Here is a 14,506-nt window from a genome sequence, read left to right as displayed (position 1 = left end):
CCAGCAGACCAGGCTGTGCTTTGGAAATCCCTGAAATTGTGGGCTGAGCGGTATCAGCAGCATGATGGGTTTCCATAGCACTGTTCCCACCTCGCAAGGCTCACTCCATACTCTTTTCATAAATTCCCGATTTGTGTAGTGCTGGCTGTCACCGAAGGCCAGATTATGAATGTGACAGACATTCGGCTAGCTTCGCCTACTGCCCCGTCGTACCTGCACTGCCCAAACGCTTTCAGTGTGGTCTGAATTTGCAAAGGTCAGTTTCAGCATGTGCATGACCAGCCTAATGGCTGGGAGTTAGGTAACAAATCCTTGAAACCAGCGTGATGAAAAAAACAAACAGAAAAATGGAGAAAAGCAGCAATTGAAATCCACCACAAACATTACTAGAACAACAGAAGCTTTCCAACCATCTGAAATTAGAAGATTCTACGTCTGCATTCACATTTTTTACTCTTTGTACAGGGCACATTTTGTTAATGCTGGAAATTCTGTGTTGCAGTCCTTGTCAGCTCATCTGGCCATTGTCCAGGATGAGAAGAGGGCTGAGCAGCAACCAAACCCCTCTGTACTGTGGGATCTGCAGGAACTTTACCACCTCACTGGTCAGCTTTCTCGTATCAAACTCACTGCATCCAAAAAAAAAAAAAAAAAACAAAACAAAACCAAGTCAAGCCTGGGTCACAAAGGTGGGGCTGAGCAGAAAGGAGGGGTCAGTCTCAAAATAAGAAGCCCTGTCCTACCACAAGTATCTGAAGCAATGTTCATAAAGCTAACACTGGAATGACCAGCAAGCAGTACACCTGCCCTTATCAGCAAGAGCAAATCTCAAGACAGCATCAGCACTTCTAAAAAGGGATTAAACTAAAAGCACACTGCCTCCACGGATAACGTTTGTTTAAAAGCCATGTGAGTGGTGGTAAATTTCTGCAGGCTGACCCCCCACAAACATAAGCAAGGGAAAGTTATCAGCTCTGGGCTCCCAAAATATTTACTCAGTCTAACGTTATTCTGACTACACTCAATCAAACATTTCCAGAGTTCCATGGCACCATAACTGAAGTGTACAGCACCCTTTCACAGGGGTATTTCACTACCATAAAAGCCAACAGTGTCCTTGCAAGGTAGGAAACCCATTCTAACGGGGAGAGGAAGCTGAAAGTGTGCATCCTTCACTGTGCAACACCCAAGGGTACATCAAACTGAAATTGTGGGAGTAATTATGAAGCCTAGATGAACAGTCTAAACTGAGCAGGGAATAAGAGGCTGGGAGAAGACTGCATCGTGGAGCAGGCTGAAGTGTTTAAGTGGCTGCAATTGATCTAAATCTCAGGTTTGCATCTCATCTGGCCAAGAGCCACAGCTCGGGAAGCACATCTGGTGGAGGATGTCAGTATACTCTGTGTGTTTCCTCACAAAGGCTTGGAATACCAGTTCTTATTTTTAGTACTATTTCCATTTCTTCATGTAATGAGTTCAGTGTTTCAGGCAGCCCTAGAGGAGCAGGAAGGACAAGTCCTGTAATAAAACTAATTAATTCATGTGGAATTTCTTGCCACTATTGTGAAAGTGGACAAATTCCTCACTTCTGAAAAGCTGCCCAAGTGGCCATTAATCTGTCTGTGGTCACAAGCAGGATTCCTGTGGCCTTCTGCAACACCCAACCAGCCCCCGGGACAGAGCCTGCAGAAACCAAAGTGGATGTTGTTATTTCCTCACACCAACTCCCACAGCCTGAGTTTTACTAAACAAGATAGATGCTTCAGAGGGCTCCATGCCAAATTCCTCCCTGTGCCCACAGACCAACCATGCTTCAGTTATGTGCAGAGAGGTCTACACCTTCCTAGACCTCTAAAATCAGCCCAAAACAGGCATTTTGGCTTTATTTAAAGCTCTGTAGACCAGTCGCTCTCCACCTGCCCAGTCTTGGCCATGCTCTCAGCAACAGGTACCCTGAAAGGGGCAGGGTACCAAGTTTGTCCTGAAGACATCAGAAGTTGTATTCCCAGCACCCAGCTGGGTGTGCAAGGAAGTTGAGCTTTACAGATCCCATCTGCAGGCAGTGGGAAGCTTACCTCCTCTGCAGAGAAATTCCAGGCAAGAATCTAATCAACCAAAATCCCTCAATAAGGCACAAGAATTAATGGAATCTGAAAGCTTGGGGTGACCAGGCCTGTGGGGTCTGGCAAGGAAAAAATGGAGAGAATACAATGATTTTCGTTACTAAAATTAACAACAACAAAATGACTCAGAATTCCCACAGTGAGCTGACCTGTAAGAAGGCACCATTTTGCCAGAGTCTCACTTTTCCCTTCCAGTTCCAGAGTGCTCTTTAAATTCAGTGATGAATTGGTGGGTTAGCCTCTAATTAGTACCTGTACTGCTGACCCAGCATCTTGTCCTAGGAATGGCAATATTCCCTAAACACCAATAGAAAACCATATCTTCTGCTCCAAATGATCTCTGTACTGGTCTGTAACACCCTGGATTTCTGCCTAAACAAAATCCTGCCCTAACCACCCCTGCAGAAGCTGTGGAAGTAGTGCTGTTCATTATGGCTGAAAGAAGAGGCACCCCACCATGGCCAGCCCTTGCTCTAGGCCTCCTCATCCCAGTTTCCATCTTGGCAGATTATTTACTTGTTCATTCACACCACAGTCAGATCAAGATAGTCCAGCAGTGGTTTCACTGTCATTCTATTTATCAGGCTTAGATGAAGTTCAGACATAAAGAGCCCTCTATACATAACAGACCATATCAAAATCATGGCCCTTAGTTAGTGGTGGGTACTATGCTAGAGGAATGACTGTTGGAGACCAGTAACACAGAGAGAAAGGTTCCAGAAAAGGAACATTGTCCTTGACCATCTGGACTAAGAGATGCCTTTTCAGAGCCTGGGATTGAGCCTGGAAGAGTTCTTCCAACCTTCAGAAAGCAGTGTTAAGATTCGTTATAGTGCCATCACTCAGCATTTTCCTCACACTGGTTCAGCTGCAAAGCTAGAATAGCAAAGTAGCTACTGAGGGAAGGGTGGATTGCAGCACCCCTGAACAATGTCCCCAGGCAGCAAGACATGATTCACCAATACAACTGGAATTTGTTTTTAGCACGGGCACTGCAGAGTAAGTAAGGAGGACGAGGAGGAACTAAAAACAGCCATGGAAAGTCCCAGGGCTGTTGGGTCAGCTTCACTGTGAACAGAAACACCATGGTGGCACTAGCCTTCACACCAAACCCTCCCAGCAGCCAGGTCCCAGAGGACACATACCAGGCACCCTGGGGAGCCTCTGAGCCAGCTGTCCTGGGTTGTCCACAGCCACGGTAGCTACAGTCGCAGTCGGGGCTAGGAGGAAGAGCCACAGCACCAGCTCTCGGCTCCAACAGGGGGAGGGAGGATGGAGCCTCATGCCAGCCTCATCCCGCTTCTCCCCTTCATGCCACTTCTCTTCACTAAATCTGTCTTTTCCTCCCCATTTCTGCTTGTTTTTGAAGAGCCAGAGGGAAGTGACCCCCTGGAAGCAGTAGGAGAGGAGCGGTCTCCCCTGGCTCAGTCTGCAGCCAAATGGCATCCTGAGCACTGCAGACAAAACCTCCTGGGCTCAAACAGAAAATGACCCAACACAATTTTCCACATGCAAAAAAAATAGTCATATTCTGTCCAGTTTCACTGGAGCAAAATGTGAGAATTCTTAAATACAGGGCACTCCCTACTCCTTACAAGAACCTGGTCACACTAAGGACACATACCTGATCTTTGAAGGTACCAAAAAGGTCATAAAGGATACCCAAAACCACAAAAACATTTTCAACAACTCACCAGTCACCTCAGACTGAGCAGCAAGCACTCTTGAAGAAATGGATTTCAGGTGCTCACCTTTTCTAGTTAGAAAACAGCAAGGAGAGAACAAGGGAAGGAAGGCTTCAATCTCCTCACCAAGCCAAGAGAAATTTATCAGCTTGGACTTAAGTCTTCTACAACTAGCCAGGAGAGCTGAGACCAGACTTCTGGCTGAAGTCTGACCAGCAGCATCATACTGGGAAATCTTGCTGTAGTCTGGAGAAAAATACTGGGCAAAGCTTAATGAATTTTCATGATATTACAGTACATGTAATCCCACACATGTTGTCATGCAAGTGAGTGCAGTGCACTGTGTGTCAGTGTTGTAGACATCCCGCATCACAAGGACAAGCTACAAGAAGGCACAAAGACGCCTCTCTAAAATTGCCTCCAGCCAGTCAGGTGTTGAAAACATTACAAATTTCAAGGGCAGAGCATTAGGAATACCCTCATCAGGAATACCCTGAGCTGGTTTATCTGCAGAAAACTGTAAGAAAAAGGAGAGATTTCTACACAGTCCAATTCCCACTAGTGCTTTGTGTCACTCTCAATTACAGTCCAGAATGAAATACCAAGAAATCGTTCCTTGCAGCCGGCAGAATTAATGGGATCTTTGACTACAGAGAGCACCAGGCAGTGAACTTGTTCCCTTACCAGCCAAGAGGCACAGTGCAGCTTTCTTCAGAAAAAAGGCTGCAATGTCAGAGGACAGTTCAAGGCTTATAAAAGTGACCTGATGTCTCCCAGTATTTCAGTCCATAACAAAAGCACATAATTCTCAATCCTTTCCTTTCTTAAACCATTTACTTCTACCATAAACTGATGCAACAAGAGACTTCATCTTCCCACTGGTATCTCATTAAATGACATGTCTGGCAAAACACTGAGCAGAAATCAATCAATAATGCAATTACAAAGAGCTGTCAAATGCTGGGCTGCAGCAAAGCTCTGATAACTGAGCACTAACCCTCTTCTCCCCAGCCTTTGCCTAGGATAGCCATCACATCATGTGTTCTTGTAATTAGGTGTCAACTCAACCTTTAATGAGGTCACGCTTGGCCAGTTTGTGAATGAGAAACACCTTCCAGCTTGCTGGCAGTGACTGCTGAAAGTAGGCAGAGATGTTTCAGCCAGACTTGGTCTACTGAAGGTAGCTTGCCTTAGTGGAAAGAATAATAAGACTAGATTTGAAATCTGATAAATTGGCAGAAATCTCATCCTTCCAGAAAAGTGAAGATTCAGTTGGGTAAACTTCTTATCATGGCTCCACGATCCAAGGACCAAGACCTGTATGGCAGAGCATGAGAATGTGCAAGGCACACAGCTGCCACAACATCAGCTCAGCAGAATAATCGGCACAATATGTTAGAACCACTAGCACGCATTTTTCCTTTTCTCACAAGTCTAGAGCAGGACCATGCACCATGGTCAGCCTCCCAGTCCCAGAGCACGCGTGAGGCACCACGCTGGAGCACACACGTACTACAGCTCCCTTCCCCGGGAGGTGCTAATGCAGGCCTCAGGACAAACCTGCCCCTTTTGGCAGATGCAAACAGTCAGAGGACAAGCTGGAAAGCCAAGCACAGTGTGTTCAGTACGTGCTGCTAAAGGACTCCGTCATAGGGGCACTGATTCCGGCAGCACCTCCCCAAGGGAGAGCCGGGATGAAGATGGGTGGAATTGATAGTGGAAGTACAAGCAATTGCAATGGATTTGCATCTCTTTAATACAGAAAGGGTCTGCTAACCAGACACTTGATCACAGTTACATATGTCACCCCAACTCAAGGAAAGAAAACAGGAATTCTTATGCCTGAAAACACAGTACACCACCAAGATCACCTTTCCTTCTGTAACAGAAATGCTTCATACAGCATTTTTAATTCTACCTTGGCCTTCCTTTTACTCTGTTTCGAGCAAAAGATCCTCCCTGAAGGAGTCGAGTCCCTGAAAGGGAAGGCAGATGTTACCATGCTCAGAAAGCTTAGAATTGTCCAATCCAAATAGAAATGCAAAAAATCCACCAAGAAAACTACTGTTTCTCCTATCTCCATAGCTCAGAACACATGACCAGGAAAAGCAGGTACAGGAATGCTGCTGGCTGCTGGGATGAAACCCGCCCTTCACAAATCCAGTCGTGTTTGTGGATAGCAGCAACAGCTGCCCATTGGGCAGATAAATTAGACCCAGATGATACTGCAGCCAGGTCATGTACAGAGCCACACACAAAGACACCTCTCACATTCCAGTTTTCACTGTTTTGCCTCCTGAATTGTTTATCTCAGCTCAATTCCTGGATGTGGATAAAACAAACGACATGCACTTTCTCACAGACAAGGCTTCTCGGTGTTCCCTTGACAAATACCATACTCAGTGACTATAAGCCTGAAATCCAGAGGAAAGGAAACAACTGCAAAGGGCAAGAAGGAAACAGATCATTTGCCAAGGGACAGCATGAAAACACATTTCTGTGTTGGGTCAGAGCCTTGAAATCTTCCCAGGCTTCCCTCTCCCTTCCAAACCACTATTTTCACACCAGCAGCACTCTCACCACGGCAAACTCCAAGTGGGACTGTGGCAGGGGTAGCATTATTTTCACGAAGCTACTTCACAAAGGTGCTATTTACTTAAAAGATGACCAGGTTAGCTCTTGACCAGACATAGATGCCACAGACAAGCGTGAAGACCTGGTCCACCTACTGGCAAAGCCCCAGGGGCAATGAGGACAGATGAGCTGTGTGGTTTTCTCATTCACTTATCATCCCTACAGCTGTTACTAATTGCATTTGACTTTTAATAATTTCTTCCAAGGCAAGGAGCTGTGCAGATGTTCAGCTTATCCTGGGCAGAGCCACTGTAGTAGCTATGGACATATTAACACACTCCCGTGGATTCGGTTCTGGTAGTCAGCTTCCCTGGTGGGTGGTAAATGCCCAAGCTTGCATAAGCCAGGCTGAAAGCCTGGTTGCTGCATTCATAGCTAACCTCCCTCCTGCTCATGTGCTTCCAGCACAGGACAAGGGGGACACTCACAGCCTGGCTCTCCTCTACTCCTCACCCACATTTTAGCAACACAGTACTTTCAGGACATCCACCACTGCATTGGACTCACCAACTTGACTGACAGGGTCAGAAGTTGTGGGGACAGAAGGACAGATACACACGTGCACATGCAGATCATGAAGGATGCTTCATTTCCTTATAAAAGCAGGAGAAAAGCAGAAGTCTTCCTGGCAATTCAGGAGAGATGAAAAATGCATTCATTGCATTACTGGCATGGTTTTCAAGTTGCTGTTAAAATTCCAGTTACATTATGCTACCTCCAACCTCAGAGTCTTCTGTGTTTTCAAGCAATACATTAAACTGTCTTTTAGCAGCTGCCTGCCAAAGGGGAAATTAAGGTTTTGACATCTGACCTGTAAGGAAGGATGTGTGGCATTTGGAGCTACCCAAATAAGGATTTTAGCTGGATGCTAAAACAAGACCGTGTTTTTAACAGTTAACTGTTTTGACGCTGTTTTTCTGTTGTGGGAGTTGAAAGTGGAGACCCTGGTCAGGTGAGTAAGGCAACCCCAGCCCTTCAAGTTTAAGTTTGCTTGAAGCCACATTCTTTGCACAGCTCTCTTTCTCTTTGGAAAGGTTACTTTGCACTGGCATAGATTGAAAAAAACACAGTTTGAATAAGTAAGTGAGATTCCAAAGCAGGACTCATTAGCTAGCAATGGGTTATGAGACACAGCCCACTAAATTAGTACAACAAAAAAATACTACAAACACAATTGAACTGAACTGGCAAAGGGGAAAAAAAAAATCTCCTAACTGGTCAGCTTTGAACAGTGGCTCGAGAACCATTTTTTCAGAGTGGAACAAGTTTTATTCCTTGTCTCCATTAGGAGAAAATATGTTTTTCAGCTATTCTCATGGTTTGGGCAAGACAATCTAGGGCATTTGTTGACATCATTAAGATCTGCCCTGCTCCACCTCTTAGCATAAATTCCCACCAGGGAGCAGCACTTGGCATCCTGCTGGGCACCCTGCTGCACCTTGAGCCAGTTCAGGTCATTGATCTGACACTGGTTTTCTAGGGCTGGCTTGCAGCAGGACTATCTCCTGAACCAGCCTGAATAAAGTGAGAGCTGAACCCAGCAGAAAGGTGGGCAAAGGACATGGGAGCTGAGAGCTGGACAACACCACACAGGCCCCTGAATCCAGTTCATCATGGCTAAAAGAGAAGGCAGGATCCCCATCCTCTGGCTGAGACTGGAGGGGTTGAAAGGCTCCAGTGGTACTTAAAATGTCTCTCGGATCACACTGTGTCTACTAGAGCCATATGGCCACCTTAGGCCTGTTTTGAATAGAAGGTGGCTGCAGGGACTGAGACATTTTTTGCCAGGACACAGACTAACACAATGGGAAGACAGTCCTCTCTCTGCGCCCTGTGTCCTGGAGGACCTTGGGCACATATTTACTCCATCTTCAAAACACCATGATAATCTTGCTGAGGTGCTGAGAGAATAAACACACACTCAATACCAGCAGGAGCTCTGCGAGCTCTGCACACACAGTAACAACCCTGTCCCCAGGTCAGGCAGCTCCAGTCAGAAGTACGGGAATTTGTTACACCATGACCTGAAACAAACTGCAGTGCAATGTGGTCCAGAGGCACCAAACTACCTAAAAGGCCCTGATCCCTGTAGATGCTGAGTCTCCACCTCATTCCCGCCACTGACGGGGATTGATGCACCCACCTCCCCGGGGAGGGGAGAAGTTCTCAGACTGATTTCCACAGACTGCTGCTATTTTGTTCCAACATTCCCAACATCTCCAAAATACCCCAAGCCTCTTGTGCAACGAGCAACATCCCTTGCTTCTTAGCTACATGGTGGTTTATGTTACTTTCCGCCTACAACCATTTCAGGATTGGCTTTACAGACCTTAGTGGAAGACTAAACAATGCTGGAGCCATAGCAGGAGAATTTGCAGAGTTTTATTCCTTGTTTCATTTGGGCAATCCTTCTGCCTCTCATCAGGGACAAAAAAACTTGCCAACCTCTTAATTTAGGAATAGCATGAGCTCTGCATTCCAGTCCTGAATCAGCCAAAGGAGCCTTTTCAAGCTGGAAAGGGGAAAAAGGGTAAATACCTTTAAGCACATTAAAAAAAAAAAAAAAAGGCACCACAAAACCAACCACACCAAAAAACTCTTAACACCTGCTTTTTGCAGGCGAAAACTTGCTCTTGGGGCACTCTTGAAACTGGCTTAACATCAGCATTTGAAAGCAAATTCCAGCCCCTGCTCTTTTGGGTGCCAGAGTGCTTTCCCTGTCACTGCTTAAAACAAAAAGCAAACTCAGCTCCCTCATATATGTTTAGCAAGCACAGTGCAGATGGGATGAAAGATGAGAGTCTGAAAAGAAGAGTACCAAGTGAAGCTGGCAGATTCGGATTTTGTTTTTGTTGTGGGTTTTGTTGTTTTGGTTTGGTTGGGGTTTTTTTTCCTAATGGCTACAACAACCTGTTAAAAGTTTTGTAATCTGAAGAGTGCAAACCCTTTTGGATGTCCAAGCTCCTCTGCCAAGACATGCTCAACTGTGAATATTCCAGCTGCATGTTTCACATCACGCTGGTTAAGGATGTGCCAGTATTTTTATTATTCACCCCCTATGGATATTACAAAGCACTACATACATTATAGGGTTCTTAAACTTTGCTATTTATGTCTGTGTGTATTACCCACAGAGATACAATCTAACAAATCACACCCACTGTAAAGGAATAAAGATAATCAAATAATAATAATAAAAAAAAAGATAGTCAAAGCAAAATACTGAGTGAAATTGACATAATTCTGAATTAAAGTCTGTAAAAGAAAAAAAAGAAGCACTATCTCAGAAAATCACCTCTCAGCCCATCACTGAATGCTCTCTACCCACCTCAGCTTTTCTTAAAAGCACAAGCCTGCAAGTCAGCGCCAAATTCCTTAAATCTAAATGCCCTTGGCTTCTTCTGGAGCGTCTAAAATTCTTTCCCTTGACGCTCATATTCTGTAATCAAGGAAGATTTTGCATCAATGTTGTTCTCCAGAGTCCTAGCTCTCCACAGCCTTTCACAGCTGGGCAAGGGAGCAGGGACAGGAGAGGGGATAGGAGTGAGAAGAACACCAGTGGCAGCCTGGCTGTGCATAGCAGCAGCTTGAAACATGCAGAGTTCTCCGTGCTGCTGTTTTTCCTTTACTCCGCTCTCTCCATCTCTCCCCCTGGAGTGGAGCAGCACGCACAGGTACCCGGAGCAGCACGCACAGGTACCTGGCTGCATTCCCATCCTCATGGAGAGGGAAGCCAAGAGGTACAGCCTGGTTCAGAGCACTTTTAAATAAAGCCTCAAGAAGGAAGGGAGGGAATTCAGAGTCGTGCTGCTGAACTAGTTATGCAAACAGGGTCAAGGGCCCAAGTCATAGCCAGGGGAGCAAAACCAGCAAGGCAGCAGAAGTCAAGGACGGGTGATTACAAAGGAGAAAGTGCTGGTTTCTACTTCCAGGGCTGATTTGTCAATTCTCAACATTCCACGAAAAAGAAAAGAGCTTGCAGTTGATCGCACGGGAGAGCAGGCATTAATAAAACCCAGCACTGCTGTTATCGGCAACCCGAAGAGCGCTCCCTCCCACGGCAATCACAGCAACAGGTCAGGAGCCTGCTGATGTCCCTGTCTCCGGGGCTGTGCCCCCGGCAGGCGCTCCTCTTGTCCCTGCACCCAGTTCCCGGAGCAGGGGGGCCTGAGGGGCCCAGGAACCCCAATGGGAGCTGGCAGAGGTCACCTCATCTCCAAGGTGGACTCTGCTGGAAGGGTGGCCATAGGGAACAGGTTCCTCATGCAGCAGGGTCCCTGTGCTGCCTCAGCTTCCCCTTTTCCCACCAGGCCTCCCCCACCACCTCTCTCCATATCTTTGGGGCATCCATTACCCTTCAGGGTGGTTTTACTCGTCCACTAAACACAAATCTGAACGTTCACTTCTCTCAGTTCCCCAAAGGACCTTCCCCACCCCTCAGCTGCATCTCCCAAAAGTTCACGCTGATCTGTTTCCAAGGGTTTTTTTTTCCCTAAAAGACTCCAACCTCCAGCCTGCACCCTGGAGTAGTCCCTGCATTTCCCCCCCCCCACCTCCCACCTCGTTACATTCCACCCCCGGGGTTCCTGTCCCATATCAAGGAAACCTCTCTTATCCCCGAAGTAACTGCACCCCCAAATATCCCATTTTGCCCGCCTCAGGGATGTGTCCCCTCTCCAGCGCCCTTTTCACTCCTTCCCTCTTTGTGCTTCCCTTACTCACGCTCCTCTCCCGCAGGGATCCCCCTTGTCTGCCCTCCCGCGGCGTCGCTGTGCCCCGGGAAGAACCCCCCGTGAGGTCACCCTTTAGGATTTCTTTGTCCCCCGGACGTTCCGGCTCCCCGGCACACGTTCCCGAGAGCGCGGCGTCCAGCGCCCACCTGTCCCCAGCGCCCGGTGAGCGATGCGCGGTGCCCGGTCCCCAGCGCCCGAAGCCCGGACGGCGGTCCCCGGTCCCAAGTCCCCGGCGCGCAGCGCCCGGTCCCCGGCGCGCCGCGCAGAGCGCTCGGTGCCCCGTCCCCGGTGCGCGGCTCTCGGGGCGCCGTGCCGGACCCCCGCGGAGGCCGGGGCCGGGCGCTGCTCACCTGCGGGGCGCTCGGCGCTGGCGCCGTACTCGGCCGTGTCGCGGCGGCGGGCGCAGGTGCCCTGTCCCTGCACCAGGGCTTGCAGGGGCAGCTCGGCGCCGGGGTCGGGGTAGCAGCGCAAGCCGGCGGCGCAGCGCGGCGTGTAGACACCGCACGCCTCGGCCTCCAGGCGGGCGCACACCGGGCAGCAGCCGCAGCCCGGCTCCCGCACCAGCTCGGGGCAGGGCGGGCGGGCGGCCGGGGGGCAGGCGGCCAGGCGCTCCGCCGTGCAGGGCGGGCAGCGGAACAGCACCTCGGGCAGCGCCGGCCCCGCCAGCGCCAGCGCCGCCGCCGCCGCCGCCACCAGCAGCCGCGGCCAGGCGGCCCGCGCCGCGCCGCGCCCGACCCCGCCGAGCGCCATGGCGGGACTGACGGGCGGCGGGGCCGGCAGGTGGACGCGCCGCTCGGCCCCCCGGCGGGGCGGCGCGGGGCGGAGAGGAGACGAGAGGAGAGGAGCGGAACCAGGCGGCGTGGCACGGCACGGCACGGCGAGGCGCAGCGCGGCCGGGTGAGGCACAGCACCGCCGGGTGAAGCGCAGCACGGCCCGGCGAGGCACGGCACGGTACGGCTCGGCACGGCGCGGAGTCGGGCTGAGCGGAGCTGAGCGGGGCCGGGCGCGCCGCGCCGCTGCCGGGTCCTAGAGCCGCCCCCGCGCCCGCCCCCGGTCCCCCGCGGGGGTCGGGGCTGTCCCTCCCGGTGGGGAGTGGGGATCAGAGCCAGAGTGGGCCGGGGCCAGCCGCACACGGGATTAGGGGTGACCCAAAGAGGAACTGGGGAGTCTGACCAACGCGGGGCGAGGGCCTACTGCAGTGGGAGACGAGGTGTCCCTCTGGGGATGGGGGTCTGCCCCGCCGAATGCGGCGGGGACGAACACAAAGGGAGTCACGACCTGCCTCACAGAGGCACCTTGAACAGGGAGGGATGGAGATGCCGCTCCACCAGAGGGCTGGGGTCGTGCCTCACAGCAACACCCAGTGCTGGGAGAGGGGGAACTGGGTGATCTGCACACCCCCAAAAACGAGGGGACCCGGGGGACTAAGCAAAGGCCCACTCTCACCCTGCTGCCACAAAAGTGCCGGGCCCGGCACAGCAGCGTCACTTCAGTCCTGGTGCCACCATGGGCATGGGGGCCAGCACCTGGACTCAGGGACAGTCCCAACACCCAGTTGTATGCCAGATGTTGGTCCTGGGAGCCACCATGCCTCCATGGGAACAGGAGCCTGCAGCTGGGTGAGACCTCTTGGAGACCTAGGGCTGCATGCCCATGGGGATGCCCCATGTCTCCAGCCTGGCTGCCCACAGGGTATTTTGCCCCCTGATCAAAGTTGTTTGCAGCAGACTCAGCATCACACTTGTGGCACTGCCTCACGAGGGTGACCAAAAGTGGGGTACAAACAGAGGCACAGAGACAGAGGTCTCTGAGCTTTGGGGTTTTGGTATGAAATGCCCATTTCAAACCCTATCACACTCCTTTTCCTGCTACTCGACTGCCACAGGCTACACAGAGGATTTTAACCACAAGGGATAACCACTTTTTTTCCGTAATAAAAATATAGTAACAACAAAGTCAAGGGAATGCAACTGAGCTAATGAAGCTAGGAGACTAAGTTAATATCTTTGTGGGGTGTAAGGTTAAAGTCAGGCACTGAGGCAGCCTGAGTTCCCTCAGCCACAAGAAAAACGACAGCTTTGGAGCATTTTAAACTCGCTGGTGTAATTTTTTTGTTGTTCTGGTTTTAGTTTTTTTCAAATTAAGAAAAATGCAGAATGCTGCTGTTGACAACTTGCGCGACACAACTTTTGGCACAGGATTACTCACAGCTCTGGAGTTATACAACAACATGTTTGTTTGTGAGATTGATGACTGCAGGGTTGGTTGATGGACTGCAGCGTTCAGCATGCTCTGTGAAATCTGTGATACGTCCTGGGACTGAGTATGCAGTCCCATCCCAGTCCCTGGGTCTTCCCAAACAATAACTCAGGTTTTACAAGAGTTTAATCAAGCATGGTCCCTTTCTCTGCCCATCATGCCGCAGATTCTTTGCCATAGAGGAACTACCCACTTGCTTCAATTTTTAAAATACACCATTGCTTGTTTGCACCTTGCTTAAGCTGGACACTGATTTTAACCAGCCCTGTTTCACTTTGGAAAGTATCCAGCTGTTTTGGGGGTCCCTGTGGCAGCAGCACTCATTGCTCTGAATGCAGGGGACTCTGAAATTCCAAGCCAATAAACATGTTCCCCTGAAATTACAAACAAATAATGGAGAGATTTTTATTCTACTTCATGTTACAAAATGTCTTTTTATATTACAGAACCCAAATTTTAGCCTGGGTGACTTGAGAAAGTCTCTTCCAGAAGACAAAAAGAAAAATACAGTAAAAAAAGCCCAGCACAGGATTTGCAATTGTTACTCCCACGAATCTCGAAGTGGGAAAATGGGATGCACAGCCCTGCATACCAGCAGCCCTTCAAAAGCCTCCCTTTAAAACAGATTTCCCAGCAGATGTTCAATAGAAAATGGAGCAAATTATTTTCACTGCACGCTTACAACTTCTCAGGGATAGCGGGAAGGAGGCTCTCGGTACCTTTTTTATGATCTGCTGTTGACTTCACTAATGACTCACATTTGGTTCCAATGAGATATTTTCATATGACTAATGAATCTATATTTGGAGGCGTAAGAGGGTTTGGCTAATTATCTGTTGCAGTCACTTAAATATTCCAACTATTCAGAGTAGGTTTTCTTCCAGTGGCAAATCTTATGCCCTCACAGTCTGTCTTCTGGTGCTTTAAAAGAGCCCAGAACTTTGACTCGCACTGAGCTGACATCTGGGTTTCTGCATGTGTAAGCACAAGAGATGGCCTGAACTTAATTATACAGCAAACCAATCCTGCGTTTTTCAGGTGGCCAATAGGTCATTGCCCAAGGGACGATTT

At 49.4% G+C, this 14,506-nt stretch overlaps 1 protein-coding gene across 1 annotated transcript in view; it reads right to left on the bottom strand.

The window, feature by feature from the left end:
• IGFBP2 (insulin like growth factor binding protein 2) overlaps positions 1-11,925 on the bottom strand; it is a 58,147-nt gene extending 46,222 nt beyond the window's left edge. Inside the window, exon 1 of the mRNA XM_040070193.1 lies at positions 11,526-11,925. Coding sequence (XP_039926127.1) covers positions 11,526-11,925 — 400 coding nt within the window. The remainder of the gene's footprint in view (positions 1-11,525) is intronic.
• Positions 11,926-14,506: the final 2,581 nt, after the last annotated feature.

Source organism: Hirundo rustica, chromosome 7 (assembly GCF_015227805.2).
Source record: "Hirundo rustica isolate bHirRus1 chromosome 7, bHirRus1.pri.v3, whole genome shotgun sequence".
NCBI classification, from domain to species: Eukaryota; Metazoa; Chordata; class Aves; order Passeriformes; family Hirundinidae; genus Hirundo; species Hirundo rustica.
The sequence above is the reverse complement of the archived record's forward strand: the minus strand, read 5'-3'. Positions and strand labels throughout refer to the sequence as shown.